The sequence below is a fragment of the Bos javanicus genome, chromosome 9, assembly GCF_032452875.1.
Source record: "Bos javanicus breed banteng chromosome 9, ARS-OSU_banteng_1.0, whole genome shotgun sequence".
Lineage (NCBI taxonomy): Eukaryota > Metazoa > Chordata > Mammalia > Artiodactyla > Bovidae > Bos > Bos javanicus.
In genome coordinates, this window is record NC_083876.1 from 89,194,111 (window position 1) to 89,213,463 (window position 19,353).

Consider the following 19,353-nt stretch of genomic DNA (forward strand, 5'->3'; position numbering starts at 1 on the left):
ATATCTATTCTCTTTGGTTTAAATAGTTTATAAAGTACATAAAACATTTCATAGGACTGAAGAAATAGGTATATTTATACATTTTGTAAAATTAAGGAACTTGAATAAAATGGCTTAATGTAATGGAAATAACTGAGATCGGTAGAATTTTCAAAGATAATTTAAAAGCATGAAATAGCAATACATCTTATGGGGGATATATGGCGTTGATTACTGACAGCTGGAGTCTACTATGCTGTATAAGAATCAGCAAGGACAGTGGGAAGTGAAAATCCGTTCTGCATGTATTTTTCAGGGTTACCCTCTTTTGCTTTGTTGGGTTGGGTATGGTGCTGTGTTTGCTGTACACGTGAAGATGACATTATAGTCTGTGGTCTGTAGGTCATGCAATCCTCCTTGCAAAATTAAATTATTTAGACTCTAGAAACTCGATAAGCATGCACTGTGATCTCTCTCAAAAACACTGTGTGCAGAACATAGAAAAGGGCTCCTAAGACTATGGCTGCGGGTTAATGACTCACAAATAAATAAACAAAGCTGTTAGCACTGTTCTGGATATATCACTGCAGCTCAACCCAAGCTTCCACCTTAGGATGGCTTCTTGGAGGACCGGTGACATTAACCCTATGATGGTAGATCTACTTAAGAGTCAACTTTGTGAGGACTTCCCTGGTTTTCTAGTGGCTAAAACTCTGTGTGCAGGGGGGCCTGGCTTCGATCCCTGGTCAGGGAACTAGATCCCACATGTTACAACTAAAGGTTCCACATGCTGCAACTAAGACCCAGCACAAGTAAATACATATTTTTTTTTTAAAAAGAGTCAACTCTGTGAGGAGATGGAATGTATTTGCCCCAAACACCTGTCTAGCCAGTGCCTCCCCTTTCTCACCAATCCTGCCCAGCTTCTTCCAGATTTCCCATCCCAATTCACCATCTCACACTCATGTCTCTATTCTGCCCAGAAGGACCAATTTTCAAGAACCTATTGATTCTTTCCTTCTATTGTTTTACACTTTACCTGCTGCTCGTTAAGCTTTTTCTGTATTTCTTCTGAGTCACAGGAATCGTAGACGATGGGTTTGGCCAGCTCTGACTCGATGTGGGCTAACCACGTCCTCAGACTGCTCATGTTCTTATCCAGCTGTTGTACTGCAACCAGAGTCTCCTTCAGCTTCTTTACCCTGTAGGCAGAAAAGGAGAGATGTCAACTTCAGGGAGAGGCCTCACTCATGCTTCCCTCAGGAACAGAAGCCAGAGCTGGGTCTAAACCCAGAGTCCAGCCTGGTTCAGCCACCTACTGTCTGTGTGATTGTGGGCGGTGGCATAGCCCTTCTGTGTCTCTGTTTGCTTGTCTATAAAATAGAGAAGAAGTCACAGTATTTATGAGATTCAAATTAGGTGAATAACGATGGTGCCAGTACATGGGAAACATTAAAAAGAATATTAGCCATGGTTATCCTCAACACAACTATAATGATACAACAGTTACAGAAACCTCATGTGACTTCATCAATAATATAATCTATACTACGTACTTTCACAAATAATATAATGTATACTTCTACCAAGAATAACTGGGAGAAAAAGTTAACATTTCCAATGATTTGTCACTAAACAGATCACATCTCCATGGTTCCGATCACTTCAGCTCCTCTGGGATGTGTTTCAGCAACACTGTAGCAGAAACTTAGTTCAAAGAAGAAAACACACTTAAGAAGGCAATGGCACCCCACTCCAGTACACTTGCCTGGAAAATCCCATGGATGGAGGAGCCTGGTGGGCTGCAGTCCATGGGGTCGCTAGGAGTCGGACACGACTGAGCGACCTCACTTTCATTTTTCACTTTCATGCACTGGAGAAGGAAATGGCAACCCACTCCAGTGTTCTTGCCTGGAGAATCCCAGGGACGGGGGAGCCTGGTGTGCTGCCATCTCTGGGGTCACACAGAGTCGGACACGACTGAAGTGACTTAGCATAGCATGCAATTTGAGTTTTCATGATGCCAGATCATGTCAAAGGTAACTAAGGGCCTACTGGATTGTCAAATGGCAGAAGGCAGGTGCCAGATCTACTGTTATCCAGTCTTCTACCTTCAGAGCCTAATTCGGTCCACTACTCACCATGGCAGTGATGGCACGCGTGCTCAATTGTGTCCGACTCTTTGCAACCCCTTGTACTGTAGCCCAGCAGGCTCCTCTGTCCATGGAATTTTCCAGGCAAGAATACTGGAGTGGGTTGCCACTTCCTACTCCAGGGGATATTCCCAACCCAAGGATTGAACCTGATTCTTTATGGCTTTGCCACAAGAAGCCCAGTATTCACTACATGGCATGCCTAAAAAACAACCATAACAAAATGCTGTTTTCCCATTCTTTCCAGGAAGGAGTAAAAACTCATTTCTTTAAGATTGCCATTTCTCTAACAATAACATGTGAACACTTTAGAAGTAAGGTGCCAGAAAGACAAAATAAATGATTTGATTATTTTCTTAATGTAATGTACAATCTGATCAGAAATCTGGCATGGAAGCAATGAAATATAACAATATGGTAAGAATTAAACAAAAGAAACGAACCAGGTTTCTGGCTAATACATAAGGAGTGATCAATTCTGTCTTGCCATGTTCAGTAATTATTCATTCATTCACCACTTGTTCATTTCTTTATTCCTCCTACAAACATGTATAGTGCTAGGTAAACACTGACAATTAAAGTTTCATCCTTGCCATTGAGGAGCTTAGACTTTGATGAAAAAGAGAAAATGAAGAAATGATATGTGAGCTGCATCTTGAGAGGCAGATACAAGCCAAGCAGAATGCTTCTGGCTTCCGAAACATAAAGAAGAAAAGTTTGAGATTCTGAAGGCGAAGAGTGTCACAGCACCCAGGAGATTGGGGGTGAAAGAACGGGGGAAAGAAAAAGAAAAGAGATGAGATGTGCTAAGATACAAGACTGATGGGTGGATGAGAGTAAGATTATAAGACTCCCATAGTGACATGATAATGAATTTGTCTGTAGTTTTAAAGATTAATAAGAACTTTTTCCAAGATCTATTTGTGGACTGTTAAGATCAGTTCTGATTTTGAGTGCAGAAGTTTGAGGCAAGGCTGTCGGAAGAGTCCGTTTAGGAAGTAAATAAAGTAATTGAAGTGGTTTACGTCAAAAGCCTACTTTCAAACAGCGGGGGTTAGAGGCAAGGACTGGATTGCTAAATTCACAAATCCTCATGATGTGAGACAGAAAGAGCTAGAAATGATGTCTTTTCCAACTGAATGATTAGATGGATGCTGGTACCTCAGAGGATACATGATGAGGAGCAAGCTCTAGGGATTAATGGGGCACAAAGTTTAGGATATGATGAGTCTGGAAATAATAATTCTTAGGTTCAGAAAAGACAACAGAATGTAGTGCACTGATTTACATACTGTGGCATAGAGTTGAAGCTCAATGAAAGGATGTGTTTCATTCTGAAAGGGGATGGACTAAGAAGAATGAACTTTAAAAGGTTAAAGGAGGAGGAATCATAGGTAAAGAAAAAATAATTAGAAAGGAAGGAGGTGAAGCAGGTAAGTGTAGCAAAAAACTAAAGGCAGGAAAAGTTTCAAGAAAGAACTTGTGGACTGGGGAATAAGAATGATGGTACTTAAGGGTACAAAGTTGTCACAAGCAGTAATAAGCCACATGGATTGAATGCATAGTAAAATGAATATAAATAACAAGAGCATACTATAATTTCATACTGTGATAAATATGACAAATACAACGGCCACATTATAAATTATCGATGTATCAAAGTAACACGTTGTACACCTTAGAATTACAATGTTGTATATCAAGTACATTCAATTAGAAATAATTTTTAAGTAGTGTCATATATACATGTAAGTGAATCACTTTACACTTGAAACTAACATAATATTGTAAATTTACTAATTAAAAAAGAAGAATTAAAAAACAAAAAGCAGTATTATGCCATGGTTATCAGGTGTTTAGAAACCCAGCGTGCCACGTAAAGTGATCTTAAAAGATGATAAATATTTATTAGTGTGCAGCTTAATGGATATGTCTGCATGTTTCCAAATTTTATGTTACACAAACTAGCTACAAAATTACTTTAGAGTCACTAAGAGTTATCTTAAAATTAAAAAAAAAAAAAGAAAAAAATTAAAAAAAGGAACTGTTGGTCAGGATATGATCTAAAGGCCCTCTTCATTAGAGTTCACCCGGTTTCCCTCATGAAAGTGCAGCTCCCTAGACCCCAACACTGTCCTATGGAGCTAGAACCTCAGGAGATATGGCCAGGGAATTTCCATTTTTAAGAAGCAAGCCTGAGGTATTGCTAAATTGTGGAACCACAGGTCTGCTTAGTCAAAGGCAGAGCAGGACAGCATGATGAGGCCTAAAAAGAGCCTTTAGAAGAGGTCTGCTGGCCCCAGATGAGTAGTTTAGCAAGCACCGTGGAACCAGAACACGGGCGGCATCTGGCTTCAGAAATACCTTATGATAAAAGAGGATTGTTAATCATTTTAAGAAAGCAGGCAGGGGAGTTGAGTAAATATGGTACAAAACAGGTAGAATTCTCTGGCTAAAAGAAAAAATTTGATTTTTTGTTCTGTTTAATGCAGTTGAAGGCCTGGAATCACTTCAGAATGTTTTTAGGCAGAGAAAAAGGAACTCATGAGATAAGAGCCAAAGACAGAAGAAAAAGGCAGAAAATGATACATGAATATAGATGATGGAGCGAGGATGCATAGGAGCAGGGTTAAGGGGAAAAGGGTATGGATAGATAAATGAGTTTTGAAAGGAATTTCCCAGTGAGGGCAGAGTGTGAGCAGGAGTTTGGGAGGAACACAGATAGCACTTTTTAACTCTGTTAATACCAAGTAATAGCAGCAAAAAGCCATTATTGAGCCCCTGTTGATGGGCTGACACGGCTGCATGTATGTACATGGAATGCTCTGAAAAGAAAGGGGATGGCGAAGGGGAGCACATGATCAATGATTTCTGATGCAGCCCTTACTTGAAATTCAATTTTGCTTTTAGACCATAAGCTTTTTAAAAAATATATTGTAGACTTTTTTGTTCAGGAAATGTGGTCACCTTACTGACGCTGCTTATAATAGAAACAAATGGCCCATAAGCAAAATACTTCCATTTCCAAGGTGTCAATCTGGCTCAACCAAAGAAGTATCTGCTTGGAAAAAATGTCAAGAGCGGTATGTCTTTTAAAACTCTAGAGATGTGATAGGGATTTCTCTGGCAGTACAGTGGTTAAGATTCTCTTGATTCTACTGTAGGGGCCACAAGTTCGATCTCTGGTTGGGAAGCTAAGATGCCGCATGCCGAGCAGAACAAAGGAACAGCAACAACAACAACTCTAGGGATGTGATATGTTTCAGGTAGGTATCTGCAACAGAATGTTCTCAAAGATGGATAACCCTCACTCAGAATGACCAAATCTCTCTATCGTAGTACTCCCAGATGGTAAAGAAGAGATTCTCAAGCTAGAATTGGTCACTTAGGGTGTTTTCCTGCCACACAGGCCAAAGCTAACTCTCTCCCCACCTCCTCGCTTCCATGACTCTCCAGATAAATCTGATAGGCTTCTCTAGTCAGGAGCCACCTTTCTGAAGAAACTCTCATAACCAAACTATGTTGAGAATTTTTATTCACTTTTAATTGCTTAGAATAGATATCATCACTTCTGTTAACATTTTCTGTAAATCAATGTTTCTCTTGCAAATGAAAATCTAGTCATGACACCTTCACTTTTCCTTTAGAATGCTTAAAAGGATTTTCACTATGCTCAGTTCTTGATAGTATCTATATTTCATTAATTATAATAAAACCCCTTATGTGTGAATAACATTTTCAGTGTGTAAAGGCATGTTACCTTACATTGTTTTAAAAAATGTGTATTTAAAAATTATATTCATATTCTGCAATATATTCAACTGATAGGGAACAGAAAACTTGCATTACAATATATTTCTCATGACTTATAATTCCATTCAAGATAAGACTTTCTCTAATTAGCCTTCTAAGTATAATTTGTACCTGTCTTGAGAGCATTTGAAAACATTAGCCTTGAACAATAATTCCAAGGACTTTTACACACAACCCACTCACATTTCTCTCGTACGTCAGACAAAATTCACCTGAAGGTCAGTTAGAGAAGCTACTGGGTATAAAGTTCAGGGTGCATATCCTACCAACAATGATCATGGCACAGGCTTGGGGTTTAACATGACCTTGGCCATCCTGCCTCAGTGTCCCATATGGAAAGGACAGTCTACAACCAATAAAGCCACTGGAATAGGACTGAAGAGTGGCTCATTGATCTGAGATGTCTGTCCTGGTTTTACCCCAGTGAAGAACGTCCTCCCAGGAACCTCTCCCACTGGACCAGCTTCCTGTCTTCAGATCTGGTAGGATGTGAATGCTGACCATGCTTTGGGATGGGGCTTTACAATAAACTTACAACAGCATCAGGCTTTTGTGTGGAGCTAAAGGCTTCGAGTTGGTGATGGACAGGGAGGCCTGGCGTGCTGCGATTCATGGGGTGGCAAAGAGTCGGACACGACTGAGTGACTGAACTGAACTGAAAGGCTTCGAGAGTACCTCACTCAGGGCCTGCTTCCTTCTTACTCTTGTTCAAACTCTCTGTTGTTATTTATGCCCATGTTCTTCCTTCCCATGGGAAATTCTCTGGAAAGCTAGAACGGTGAATTTCCACTCTGAGTGTTCTCTTTCCATTTTTGGCTGCCATACTAAGCTCAGTACCTTGCACAAAGCTGGGTTCTATTTAAATATCTACTTTCCCTGATGGCTCAGAGGGTAAAGAATCTGCCTGAAATGCAGGAAGACACAGGAGATACAGGTTCAATCTTTGAGTCAGGAAGATCCCCTGGAGAAGGAAATGGCAACCCATTCTAGTATTCTTGCCTGAAAATTCCCATGGACAGAGGAGTCTGGTGGGCTACTGTCTAACCAGTCACAAAGAATTGGACATGAATGAGTGACTAAGCAAACAAGCAAACATTAATAATTGGTATTCTAACTAAAATATTTTTATTTTGTTAACATATTTTATTTGACATTAAATGTATACTTAAATTTTCTTCTAGATCATTTGCTAATGATATATTTGTTAAGGACAAAAATTAATTGATTTTCTTGGTTCAAAATTCACTTACAAAAATGATCCAAGACACAAAGGCTATGAATAAACACTGTTCCACCGGATATTACCTACAGTAGCCAAATAATTTACAGATCAGTAATCCTGTATAGTATTGAAGGAGTTCCAGTAGTCAGAGCAGTTGGTGCAGTATGTGAAGGGCATCGTGACATGGAAATGCTTGTTCATATAGTCCATTAAGGACAAGTTCCTCTTTCAAATGAATGTGTAAATCTTAGTATAGTCAGGGAGGGTGAACGCTTAAGTGGGTCTCCCTTCCCATTTTTAAAAAAGTGCACTTTACCACAAAGAGCAAAATACATTGTGTGTGCAAGTGTTGAGGGGGGAAGGGGTGCTGATGTGAGCTGAGAGGAGGTGGGGGATAAAGTCCCCATATATCACCTTCAAGCTATTAAAGTTGATATTGGTGGGACAGGGATCATTCTTTTTTCAGAGAAATGTCCCACTTTTTTTCCCCCATTATTTCTTTAAAGGCAACTTTGACTAAAGTATCAACAATAGTTTTATTTATCTATCACTGTAAGAAGTTTGAGCAACATTCTTTTTGGTAGCATCCAGGATTATAATTCAAAATAAGTGTTTACAGATGTCATTTGTCTGGGTAAGTTTAGCAAACCTGGTCTATCTCTAAGTCCCTGCACCTGGTTCCTCTTTCAGAGTCTCCTGTGCTTCCTGAGTATTTGATCTTTCTTGAGAAGGGTTCTAATACCAATTCCAGTTGTACGGCTTCTTAATATTGCCACATGACTACACACACATATGCATATATACATACACATTTCTTATATACCTCACTACTTTCCTTCAGACAAATTTAGTAAATACATACACCAAAACCAACAAAAAATTCATGTGCTCAATATATCAGAACCAAAAGTACCATTAATAAATTCTATTCATCAATAGGGGTTTATATGGGGGATGTTATGGTACCAAAAAAATGTTGAAAAATAAAGTGAAAATTCCTGATGTAATGTTATTCTAACTGAATAAAATCATTAGGTAAATATCTACATTATGCACTAAATTACCATTTTAGACACGCATTTCCCCATTTGCACATATGTTTGAAAACCTTTATACTAGTCAGTGACCAAAACCTACTGACATACCTAAAGACAAACGACTTTCTCTCACACACACAACCCTCCAGGCTGCTGAAGCATGAGAGATTATTTTATTTCATAAAGGGAACACTTTCGGTTACAAAGCTGTGAACTGGCCATGACTGAATTTTAGTTTTAGCAGCAGCTGTCCTTTAAATAACAGATGACGGACTGACGGGATCTTTCCACTGGACCTTTTTTCTGAATCCCGTTCCTGTGTCTCAGACTCTCTACTGTAACCATACCCCTCATGTGACGATTCTAATCCAGAGACAACTGGATGCCGAGCCATGACAAAGCCCATTAACCTTTCCATCTAGCTTCACGGGCCAGTAGAGGGACAAGAAAAACCAACAAATAACTCTTAGGGAGTCCATGGCCAACAACCTCCTAACACCAGTCAGCCCCACTTCACACTGGCAAAAACAATTATGGATTAAAACGCCAGCATCCATCCTGTCGCCCCCACGTAACAAGTAAGCTATGCCCAGGGGAAGAAACTCAAGGAGGTGCCTGCCTTGCGACATTGCAGTTACAGTCCGGGAGGTCTGCATCCGCACAGCCATCGTCTGCCATCCTTGGGCCACAAGAATCTTCCGCCACCACCATGAAGTATCCACTTGCAAAAGTTAGCTTTGCAGAGCAAAAGGCTGAATCTTGCGCGGGGATGAAAGGTTCCCTGATCTGTGTATGGAAGTATGAAAATGCTCCCTCCAGACAAATGTTGGTAAGTCTCTGCCTGATAATATGACACTGAGCAGTGAGTGACAAGTGGTCATGCTTCTAAATAAAACCTACATTCATTAACATGTGCCAGGCTTGATCTCCTGGAATGTAGGCCACGAGGGTAAGAAGGGGAAAGGCTCAGGGTAATCTGGAAGGAGGGGGAGGCTCCAGGTCTAAAGAAAGAAGGGAGCAGAAATAAGACTGGCTGCAGACACATCGCCATTCTGGAAGGACCTTCCCCCTTTTCTAGCAGGCAGTCTGTTAAGTTGGAAAAGATATTTGAAAAGACAAATGACCCAAACACAAACAAGCAAAACCGCCACAAGTACAGCAAACTGTAGTAGCAAAAAGGAGCAACTTCTATTTTTCTTCAGTTTGCTTGCCAGCTAAGTGATGTAAGTAGGAGTTTAAGGGGTTGTTTGGGAAGATGGGATGGGCAAGAAATTCTGCTGAAAAGTGAATGGTCTTCACCTTTGAATAGACAATTTGAGCAGGAAAAGGAATGAAGAAATACTATTCTCTACTTACCTCAAACTTTGTCCTTTTAAAAATAATGATATAAAGTGACAAAAATAACATGTTCATTTTAAGGTAATTAAAAAAATATGTTCATATGCTTTGTGGAATTTCAGTTAACTTGGGGGGGGGGTTGGAATTGCAAGAATTTCTAAATTTTCTGCACTGATTCTATATAAACTTCATAATTTAAGCTTTTAAAGAAAATAAGCTCCCAAGTGATTCATTACTGATAATTAAAAAAAGAAATGTGACCAATGCTGCCTGCTTTAAATCCTTTGAGGATTTTAAAGTACATACGCACAAATGACTTATGAATAAATAAACGGGCAATAAACATTTGCTAAGCTTTTTTTTAAGGCCAATATGATGAATTTTAACTAATATAAAACAAAGCACTTGGTTCTGGTTATATGAGTTGATTGCTTTAAAAATAGTAATATATTTTCTCTATAAAAGAAACAAACCTGAATTTTTACGTTAAAAAAAAAATCCAGAAAACTTCGTTAAAAATAAAATTATTTTTAAAATGCTATTAAAGATATAATATTTTTATTCTTTATAAAAAAATCACTTCACTGATATATTATTTTCATCAAGATGGAAAATATTGGTTGTAATTCAATAATAGAAGGTAAATTTGCTTTTTCTTGATTACTAGCAACATTTAAAAAAACTGATTAATTCCCTTTTACTATATTTGCGTTTTTCCATGGGTTATTTTTTTTTCCATGTTCACTATTCTTAGCACAATATATTTATTCCAATGAACTAAATATAAGGCAAGGCTTTACAGACACAGTTATTGTAGTAGCAAAAAATGACAATAATATAAATTTTCGTCGTAGGGAAAATATTAGATAAATCACATTATATAAAACTATGGAGTGATCTAAAAGAATAAGATTGGCACATATAGTATATGATAGTATACCTGATCCTTTCCCCTGTGTTGTCTCACTGGAGAAGTGGCAGTTATTTTTAATGAACACTTTGAAAATGAGGAATCCGGGACTCAGAGAGGTTATACAGTAAGCCCTAGGTCACACAGCCAGAGCAAGGTGAACTAAAGCTAAGTGAAAGTGAAGTCGCTCAGTCGTGTCCAACTCTTTGCGACCCCATGGACTGTAGCCTACCAGGCTCCTCCGTCCATGGGATTTTCCAGGCAAGAGTACTGGAGTGCATTGCCATCTCCTTCTCCAGGGGATCTTCCCGACCCAGGAATTGAACCCGGGTCTCCCACATTGTAGGCAGACGCTTTAACCTCTGAGCCACCAACTAGGATGGTGTCATTTCTGAGCTTGCTGCATCAAAGCATTTCTGATTCTGGCTTGACTTTGCTGAATGGATCACCATGAGGTAATACCAGCCACAAATTCCAAGAATTACTTTTTCTTTTCCTTCTTCTTCTAGTTTGGGCAGAGCTCCCACTGGACTGAAATCCCTAGTGGGGGCAGCTGCTTCAACTTTGCAAAGCCCTCCTTATTCTCCATGAGCCTCTAAACTCCCTCTAGGATGAGAGATGACATTTATTGACTGAGCGCTTCACTCTGCTAAGTGGTTTACAGGTACCACCTCATTTAATCCTCCTGATAGCCTTTTACACCATATAATTGAAGTACTGAGAGGATGAGTAATTCGTCAAATATCACAGTGCAGGTGAAGCAGAAACATTTTATAATTCAGGCAAGTGAAGCCCCAAGCCCAGGCTCTGCTATATTACTATCTGTATGTAGGGTACTTTTCATATGCTGTGTCTCAGGCTCTCAGCTCAGCAAAATACTGGAGAGACTACTATATGCAAAGGACTACATTAGGTTCTGGGGTTACTGTGGTCATCAAGTTTGATACACTGACATTTCAACAGAGGAAAGAAACTTTCAATAATCTTCAAAATGGGATATTTATTATAAACAAGGGAACTGCTACGGACTGTGTACAGAAAGCCTAGATAAGAAGGGCTTGATCTAATCTGGAGAAAAGGAAGAACATGAAGAATTAGGAGCTGGCCGGTCCAGAGAGAGAGAGAGCAGGAAGATGAAACAGAAGAGGGGAGGCTCTCAGGTGAGGAGCCCTGTATCCTTGCTTTATCACTCTTATGTTTGGGGAATCATTTTCTTTTTCATCTTTATGTCCCCAGAGGGGTGTCTGGAAACTGTGCCTGGCTACCTGCTTTGGTAATAAGATGTTACTGAAATCTACTGTGTTTCTCTACACACTGCCTAAGGCTGCTTTTGGGATTTATTGGCAGAGGGCTTTGTCAGAGGCTGTTCAGCACACAAAGCCTTGAATATTAGTCATTTAGTAATCCAGTCCTGAGAGAGTTTGCCAGCTTCTGCCATGTAGCAATATGCAGAGGAACTATTAATACTTCATACACTTTTGTATACAGAGGGCATTCCATAGTTTTTAAAAATTGTATTTGTTTTTCCTGTTTTTGAGATCCATGAATTATGATAAAGTGGACATGATCAAGCAGGAGATGGCAAGAGTGAACATCGACATCTTAGGAATCAGTAAACTAAAATGGATGGGAACAGGCGAATTTAATTCAGATGACCATTACATCTATTACTATGGGCAAGCTGCTGCTGCTGCTAAGTCGCTTAGTCGTGTCCAGCTCTGTGCGACCCCATAGACGGGCAGCGCACCAGGTTCCCCCATCCCTGGGATTCTCCAGGCAAGAACACTGGAGTAGGTTGCCATTTCCTTCTCCAATGCAGGAAAGTGAAAAGTGAAAGTGAAGTCGCTCAGTCGTGTCCGACTTGTCGCGACCCCATGGACTGCAGCCTACCAGGCTCCTCTGTCCATGGAATTTTCCAGGCAAAAGTACTGGAGTGGGGTGCCATTGCCTTCTCTGCTATGGGCAGGAATCACCTAGAAAAAATGATGTGGCCCTCGTAGTCAACAAAAGAGTGCAAAATTCAGTGCTTGGGTGCAATCTCAAAAACAACAGAACGATTTTAGTTTGGTTCCAAGGCAAATCATTCAGTACCACAAGTAATCCAAGTCTGTACCCCAAACACAAATGCTGAAGAAGCTTAAGTTGACTGGTTCTATGAAGACCTACAAGACCTTCTAGAATGACACCAAAAACAACATCGTTTTCTTCATAGGGGATTGGAATGCAAAAGTAGGAAGTCAAAGATACCTGGAGTAACAGGCAAGTTTGGTCTTGGAGTACAAAATGAAGCAGGGCAAAGAGTTTTGTCAAGAGAACACATTGGTCATAGCAAACATCCTCTTCCAATAATACAAGAGACGTCTCTACACATGGACATCACCAGATGGTCAATACCAAAATGAAACTGACTATATTCTTTGCAGTTAAAGATGGAGAAATTCTATATAGTCAGCAAGAACAAGACCCGGAGCTGACTGTGGCTCAGCTCCTTATTGTAAAATTCAGGCTTAAATTGAAGAAAGTAGGAAAAACCACTATGTGATTCAGGTATGACCTAAATCAAATTCCTTATGATTATACAGTGGAGGCAACAAATAGATTCAAGGGATGAGATCTGATAGAAAGAGTGCCTGAAGAACTATGGACAGAGGTTCGTGACATTGTAAAGGAGGTGACCAAAATGACTGCAAAGAAAAAGAAATGCAAAGCAAAGTGGAGGCCTTACAAATAGCTGAAAAAGAAGAGAAGCGAAAGGTAAGGGAGAAAGGGAAAGATATACCCAACTGAATGCAGAGTCCTAGAGAACAGCAAGGAGAGATAAGAAGGTCTTCTTAAATGAACAGTGCAAAGAAATAGAGGAAAACAATAGAAAAGGAAACTAGCGATCTCTTCTAGAAAATTGGAGGTATCAAGGGAATATTTCATGCACGGATGGGCACAATAAAGGACAGAAACAGTATGGACCTAACAAAAACAAAAGAGCTTAAGAAGAGGTGGTAAGAATACACAGAATAAATTTACAAAAATGATCTTAATGACCCAGATAACCATGAAGGTGTGGTCACTCACCTAGAGCCAGACATCCTGGAGTCTGAAGTCAAGTGGGCCTTAGGAAGCATCACTACAAACAAGGCTAGTGGAGGTGATGGAATTCCAGCTGTGCTACTTAAACTTCTAAGATAGAATGCTGTAAAAATGCTGCATTTGACATGTAAGAAAATTTGGAAAACTCAGCAATGAGTGGCCACAGGACTGGAAAAGGTCAGTCTGCATTCTAATCTCAAAGAATGGCAGTGCCAAAGAATGTTCTAACTACCGAACAATTGTGCTCATTTTACATGCTAGTAAGCTTATGCTCAAAATCCTTCAAGCTGGGCTTCAGCATTATGTGAACTGAGAACTTCCAGATGTACAAGCTGGGTTTAGAAAAGGCAGAGGAAACAGAGGTCAAATTGCCAACATCTGCTGGATCATAGAGAAATCAGGGGAATTCTAGAAAAACATTTACTTCTGCTTCGTCGACTACATTAAAGCCTTTAATGGTGTGGATCATAACAAACTGTTGAAAATTCTTAAAGAGATGGGAATACCAGACCACCTCACCTGTCTCCTGAGAAATCTGTATGCAGGTCAAAAAGCAACAGTTAAAACTGGACATGGAACAATGGACTGGTTCAAAATTGGGAAAGGAGTACGACAAGGCTGTATATTGCTGTCCTGTTTATTTAACTTATGTGCAGAGTACATCATGTGAAATGCTAGGCTGGATGAATCACAAAATGGAATTAAGATTGCCAGGAGAAATATCAACAACCTCAGATATGCAGATAATACCACTCTAGTGGCAGAAAGTGAAAAGGAACTCAAGAGACTCTTGTTGAGGGTGAATGAGGAAGTGAAAAAGATGGCTTAAAACTCATCATTCAAAGAACTAAGATAATGGCACCTTGTTTCATCACTTCATGGCAAATAGAAAGGGAAAAGATGGAACTACTGAGAGATTTTATTTTCTTGGGCTCTAAAATCACTGCTGGTGGTGACTACAGGCATGAAATTAAAAGACACTTTCTCCTTGGAAGGAAAGCTATGACAAACCTAGATTTCCTATTAAAAAGCAGAGACATTACTTTGCCAACAAAGGTCCATATAGTCAGAGCTATGATTTTTTTCAGTAGTGATGTACATATGTGAGAGTTGGACAGTAAAGAAGGCTGAGTGCTGAAGAATTTAATGCTTAGGAACTTTGGTGCTGGAGAAGACTCTTGAGAGTCCCTTCGACAGCAAGGAAATCAAACCAATCAATCCTAAATGAAATCAACCCTGAATATTCACTGGGAGGACTGATGTTGAAGCTTCAATCCTTTGGCTACCTGATTCGAAGAGCCAATTCATTGGAAAAGACCTTGATGTTGGGAAAGATTGATGGCAAAAGGAGAAGCAAGCAAGAGAGGATGAGATGGTTGGATGGCATCACGGACTCAACGGATGTGATTTTGAACAAACTCGGAGATAGTGAAGGACTGTCGGGTGTGTTGCAGTTCATGGGATCACAAAGAGTTGGACACAACTTAGTGACTGAGCAACAACAATGACGGAAAATGCAGAGTTCTGTGAAAAAAAATCACTGAATTGAATACTTTTGACAGATAAGTTGTATGGTATGTGAATTATATCTCAATAAAGCTATTATTAAAATAATAACTTTACTGGATTCCCTGGTAACTCGGATGGTAAAGAATCCGCCTGCAATGCAGGAGACCTGGGTTTGATCCCTAGCTTGGAAAGATCCCCTCAAATAGGAAATGGCAAGCCACTCCAGTATTCTTGCCTGAGAAATCCCATGGACAGAGGAGCCTGGAGGGCAACTGTCCATAGGATCTCAAAGAGTTGGGGGACTAACAATTTCATTATTAAAGTAACACATAACTAATCTGTGCTTTGTTTTGGTAATGAGTATTTTAGGTTTGGTGGGGAAAGAAGAATATCTTTCTATTAGGGAGTCCAGTTAACTAAAAAAAGAAAGGTCATCACAACAGAGTAAACAACTTGAATCTGACCTTCCTAGACACCAAGATGGGAAACACTGAATAAAGCATTTTCTATTTATTAGAAGCTCTGAACAACTAAGGCTACAGGATGTTTTCTGTCAGTCCAGGCTCTGGAAAACTGCCATTTGGGTTTTTGCATAGGGTTCAGAAATGAGAGCTAGACTCCTTGAAGACAGTGTTACAGAAATTATCAGTTACACTGATGACTGTTAATTATGTTGACTCTTAATTAAAGGTGAAAGCTCAGAAATGCTTTTGTCTAGGCTAGCACTGACCAACAGAGCTTTCTAGGATGATGAAAATGTTCTGTGTCTGCAGTATCCAGTAAGGTAGCCACTATCCTCGTGTGGTTTCTGAGCACTGGAAATGTTCCTGTGCAACTGATCATAATTAAAATTAAATTCTAAATGAATTGTATTCCATTTCAGCTCATTTAAATAGCCATTAAATAGCATGTAAGCCAGTCACTGTTACATTGGACTGAGTAGGACTAGAAAGCATACTGGAACCTTATCCATTGAGCCCTAAAAATAACTGCAAAATTTTTGTTATCTTAAAAAGCTGACAATGCTTGGTAACAGTCGAAAAATTCAATGCAAAACACATCTACTGTGCACTTAGAGTGGTCTAAGCTAGCTAATCAATTAGTAATAGGAAGCTGACTCAAAGTTATGGATTCTATTCGTACATAACAGGTTATTATCTATGAATCTTCTTTCTTTCTTTTCTTCCCCCCATTTCCTGTTAGCTGGAAAGCTGTTCACCTGAAAATATGATCATCTTCAATAACAACTTCTCTATTCCCCAAAAAGCACCAAAACAACATAAAAATATCAAAAGACAAGTTATGTTCTGCTTTAATGAATCAATGTTAAAAAATTTTTTTGGAAGAGGGAGGCGGACAGAATGAGACTGAATCATAGGAACTTAGTATTTCAACTGGCAGGTCACAGTTGAAGATGGGTGTGGGAGATGGGCATCTAGCCTGTGCACTAGTGAAATGCCAGTAAACCAAACAATGGAAAGAAAGCAAATGTGATGGCTGAGAGCCATTTAGGAGATACTCCAAGAACTATGAATTCAGCGTGGCATTAAACCTCAGGACAAACCAACAGTCAGTATGTCATACCGTCCGTGTTGGAATGAGACAATTAGAAATGGACAATATGTATTACATCTGTGTATCAGTCATGCCCGACTCTTAGCAACCCCATGGACTGCAGCCCACCAGGCTCCTCTGTCCATGAGGTTCTCCAGGCAAGAATACTGGAGTGGGTTGCCATTTCCTACCCTAGGGGATCTTCCCAACCCAGGGATTGAACCCACGTCTCTTGAGTCTCCTGCATCACAGGCGGATACTTTACTGGGCCACCTAGGAAGCCTGTATTCAATTGATTCAAATTTACTAATATGTCTTTGGAAGAATAAACTAAGTAATATCTAAAAAATTCTTGACTGAATAAACTATACAGAGGACTTCCTAAGCACTCCAGTGGTTAAGACTCTTCCCTTCTAATGCAGGGGTGAACGTTCAATTCCCGGTAGGGGAACTAAGATCCCACAGGCCATATCACGTGGCCAAAAATACCCCCAAAAACAAAAATGAACAAACAAAAACTAGACAGAAAAGTTATAAATAAGCATGACTTTGAGGAGTAAACACCTAGCTCATTTTATACAATGTTGGCTAACAGCTGGGCATACACTAAACTAATTGCTTGTGATTAAATTATATTAAAAATTTTTTTGATTTCATGCAGCCCCATATTCCACAGCATTGAAGCACTAAAAATTGGAAAAGAATATTGACTACTTTAACTGGATTACATGGCAATGCAAATCAATCTTTGAGTCATAATCCGACCAAAAAAAAATCCAGGGATGTTTACCAAGTAGGTGGCTTCCCAAAGAAGGGTATTTTTTAGCACAAAGGCTTCAGATCTTCCCTCTGAAACAAGGTTTGGTTATCAGTGCCTGAGAAGTGAGGCTAAACATGGTATTGAGGTTCTAAAATCTACATATGCCTAAATATTTCAAGTAGTTTAAGCTGAACCGTTAAGTTTCCATCTCTTTATATACTTTTATCAGGGCATTTAGTGAGTCATTTTACTTGATTTCTTTGCATGTCTATATGCCCACTTGAAGAAAGGGGCCTCTGTCTTTGTATCCCCGAAATCTCTCACGGTCACTATCAGTCCTTTACAAATAGAACCAGAAAGTTCGGTTATAGAAATAAATTGTTGTCATTGTTCAGCCACTAAATCAGTCTGACTCTTGAGACCCCGTGGACTGTAGCCTGTCAAGCTCCTCTGTCCATGGGATTTCCCAGGCAAGAATACTGGGGTGGGTTGCCACTTCTTCTTCAAGGGATCTTCCTGACCCAGGGATTGAACTCACGTCTCCTACATTGGCAGGTGGGTTCTTTATCACTAAGGCACCAGGAAAGCCTGTAGAAATAAATAACAACCTAATTTCCTTTTAATTGCATTCTCTGGAACAGGGACAAAGAAGTCACAAACTTGGCAGGCAGAACTGTGCAGGGCATGGGCTGCAGAGTCAAAGAATGCAGACTCTGCCACTCAGTATGTGCACGACCAGGAGCAAGCCTGAGCCTCAGCATTCCACACCTGGAAAATGGGTATAACAATAATACCCATCTCAAAGGATGCTGTAAACACACAAGAAGATGCACATGAAGCCTGTAGCATGGTCACTGGGACAAGCTAAAGGTTCAGTGTTAGCTATTAGAGTCCTACTGTCTAACATTTTAAAACCTGGTTAACGCTTGTTCCCTTTTTATTATATTATTACTAAAACTATAGCCTCATTTGCTTCATAAATTAGACGCTTTTTGAGAACTCCCTTATAGAAAAAAGCCTAAACTAAATGTTTTCAAAATCAACATATGGAATTGTCATGCCCATATGCAGTCTTTACGGGCGCACAGTATTCAAAAGGCACTATTTCACATCTACCTTCATGGCTAGGGAAAATAATCCAGATTTTTTATAAAGTGTATTGTGGGATGGCTCCAAAACAACTGTGAATCAGAAGCATTTGTGACATTCTAACTTTCCTAACTGCTATAAAGAAGACTGTCCATTCAAATATTCATTCATACATTCCTGCAAATATTTACTGAGTCCAAACTGTGTTCAGGCACTGTTTTTGGTGCTAGTGACAGCCAGTGAACAGAACGGACAAAGACGCCTGCCCTCATGGAGGCTATAGTCCCACACGAAGCAAAGTTTACTTCAAATCAAGCATCTATCCAGCTTTTCCCTTTACAAATAACCCTTATGTCAAGTAACATAATAGTTCATTCAGGCATATCAGATTTTTATACTGCTAGTAAAGTTTCTCAGATTTTTTTTTTCTTTTGGACTTTTATATTTCTCTCACTCTGCCTTCCAGAGAAGGCAATGGCACCCCACTCAAGAGGTTGCCTGGAAAATCCCATGGACGGAGGAACCTGGTAGGCTGCAGTCCATGGGGTCACGAAGAGTCGGACATGACTGAGCGACTTCACTTTCACTTTTCATGCATTGGAGAAGGAAATGGCAACCCACTCCAGTGTTCTTGCCTGAAGAATCCCAGGGATGGGGGAGCCTGGTGGGCTGCCGTCTATGGGGTTGCACAGAGTCGGACACGACTGAAATGACTTAGCAGCAGCAGCGGAACTCTGCCTTCTGAAATGGAGCAGAACCCTATGGTCCTTCCACCCCCCACCTCCCACCCATGTCCTCTGCCTGCCTTTCGTCTTTGGAAAACCTTAGTCAAAGAATAAGTTTAATCAGAGAAGTAAGAAATATAGAAACAAAGGAAAACACTCAGAGGAGACTAAATAATAATA

At 39.8% G+C, this 19,353-nt stretch overlaps 1 protein-coding gene across 19 annotated transcripts in view; it reads right to left on the minus strand.

Annotated features, from left to right (window-relative positions):
• SYNE1 (spectrin repeat containing nuclear envelope protein 1) overlaps positions 1 to 19,353 on the minus strand; it is a 497,963-nt gene that overhangs the window by 50,029 nt on the left and 428,581 nt on the right. For 18 of the 19 annotated variants that reach the window (XM_061428348.1, XM_061428354.1, XM_061428353.1 and 15 more), the window contains one exon: positions 1,019 to 1,181. In XM_061428348.1, the coding sequence (XP_061284332.1) occupies positions 1,019 to 1,181 (163 nt within the window). Of the gene's footprint in view, positions 1 to 1,018; positions 1,182 to 8,823; positions 8,999 to 19,353 lie in introns of those variants that run through there. The other variant, XM_061428357.1, reaches the window with a different exon arrangement.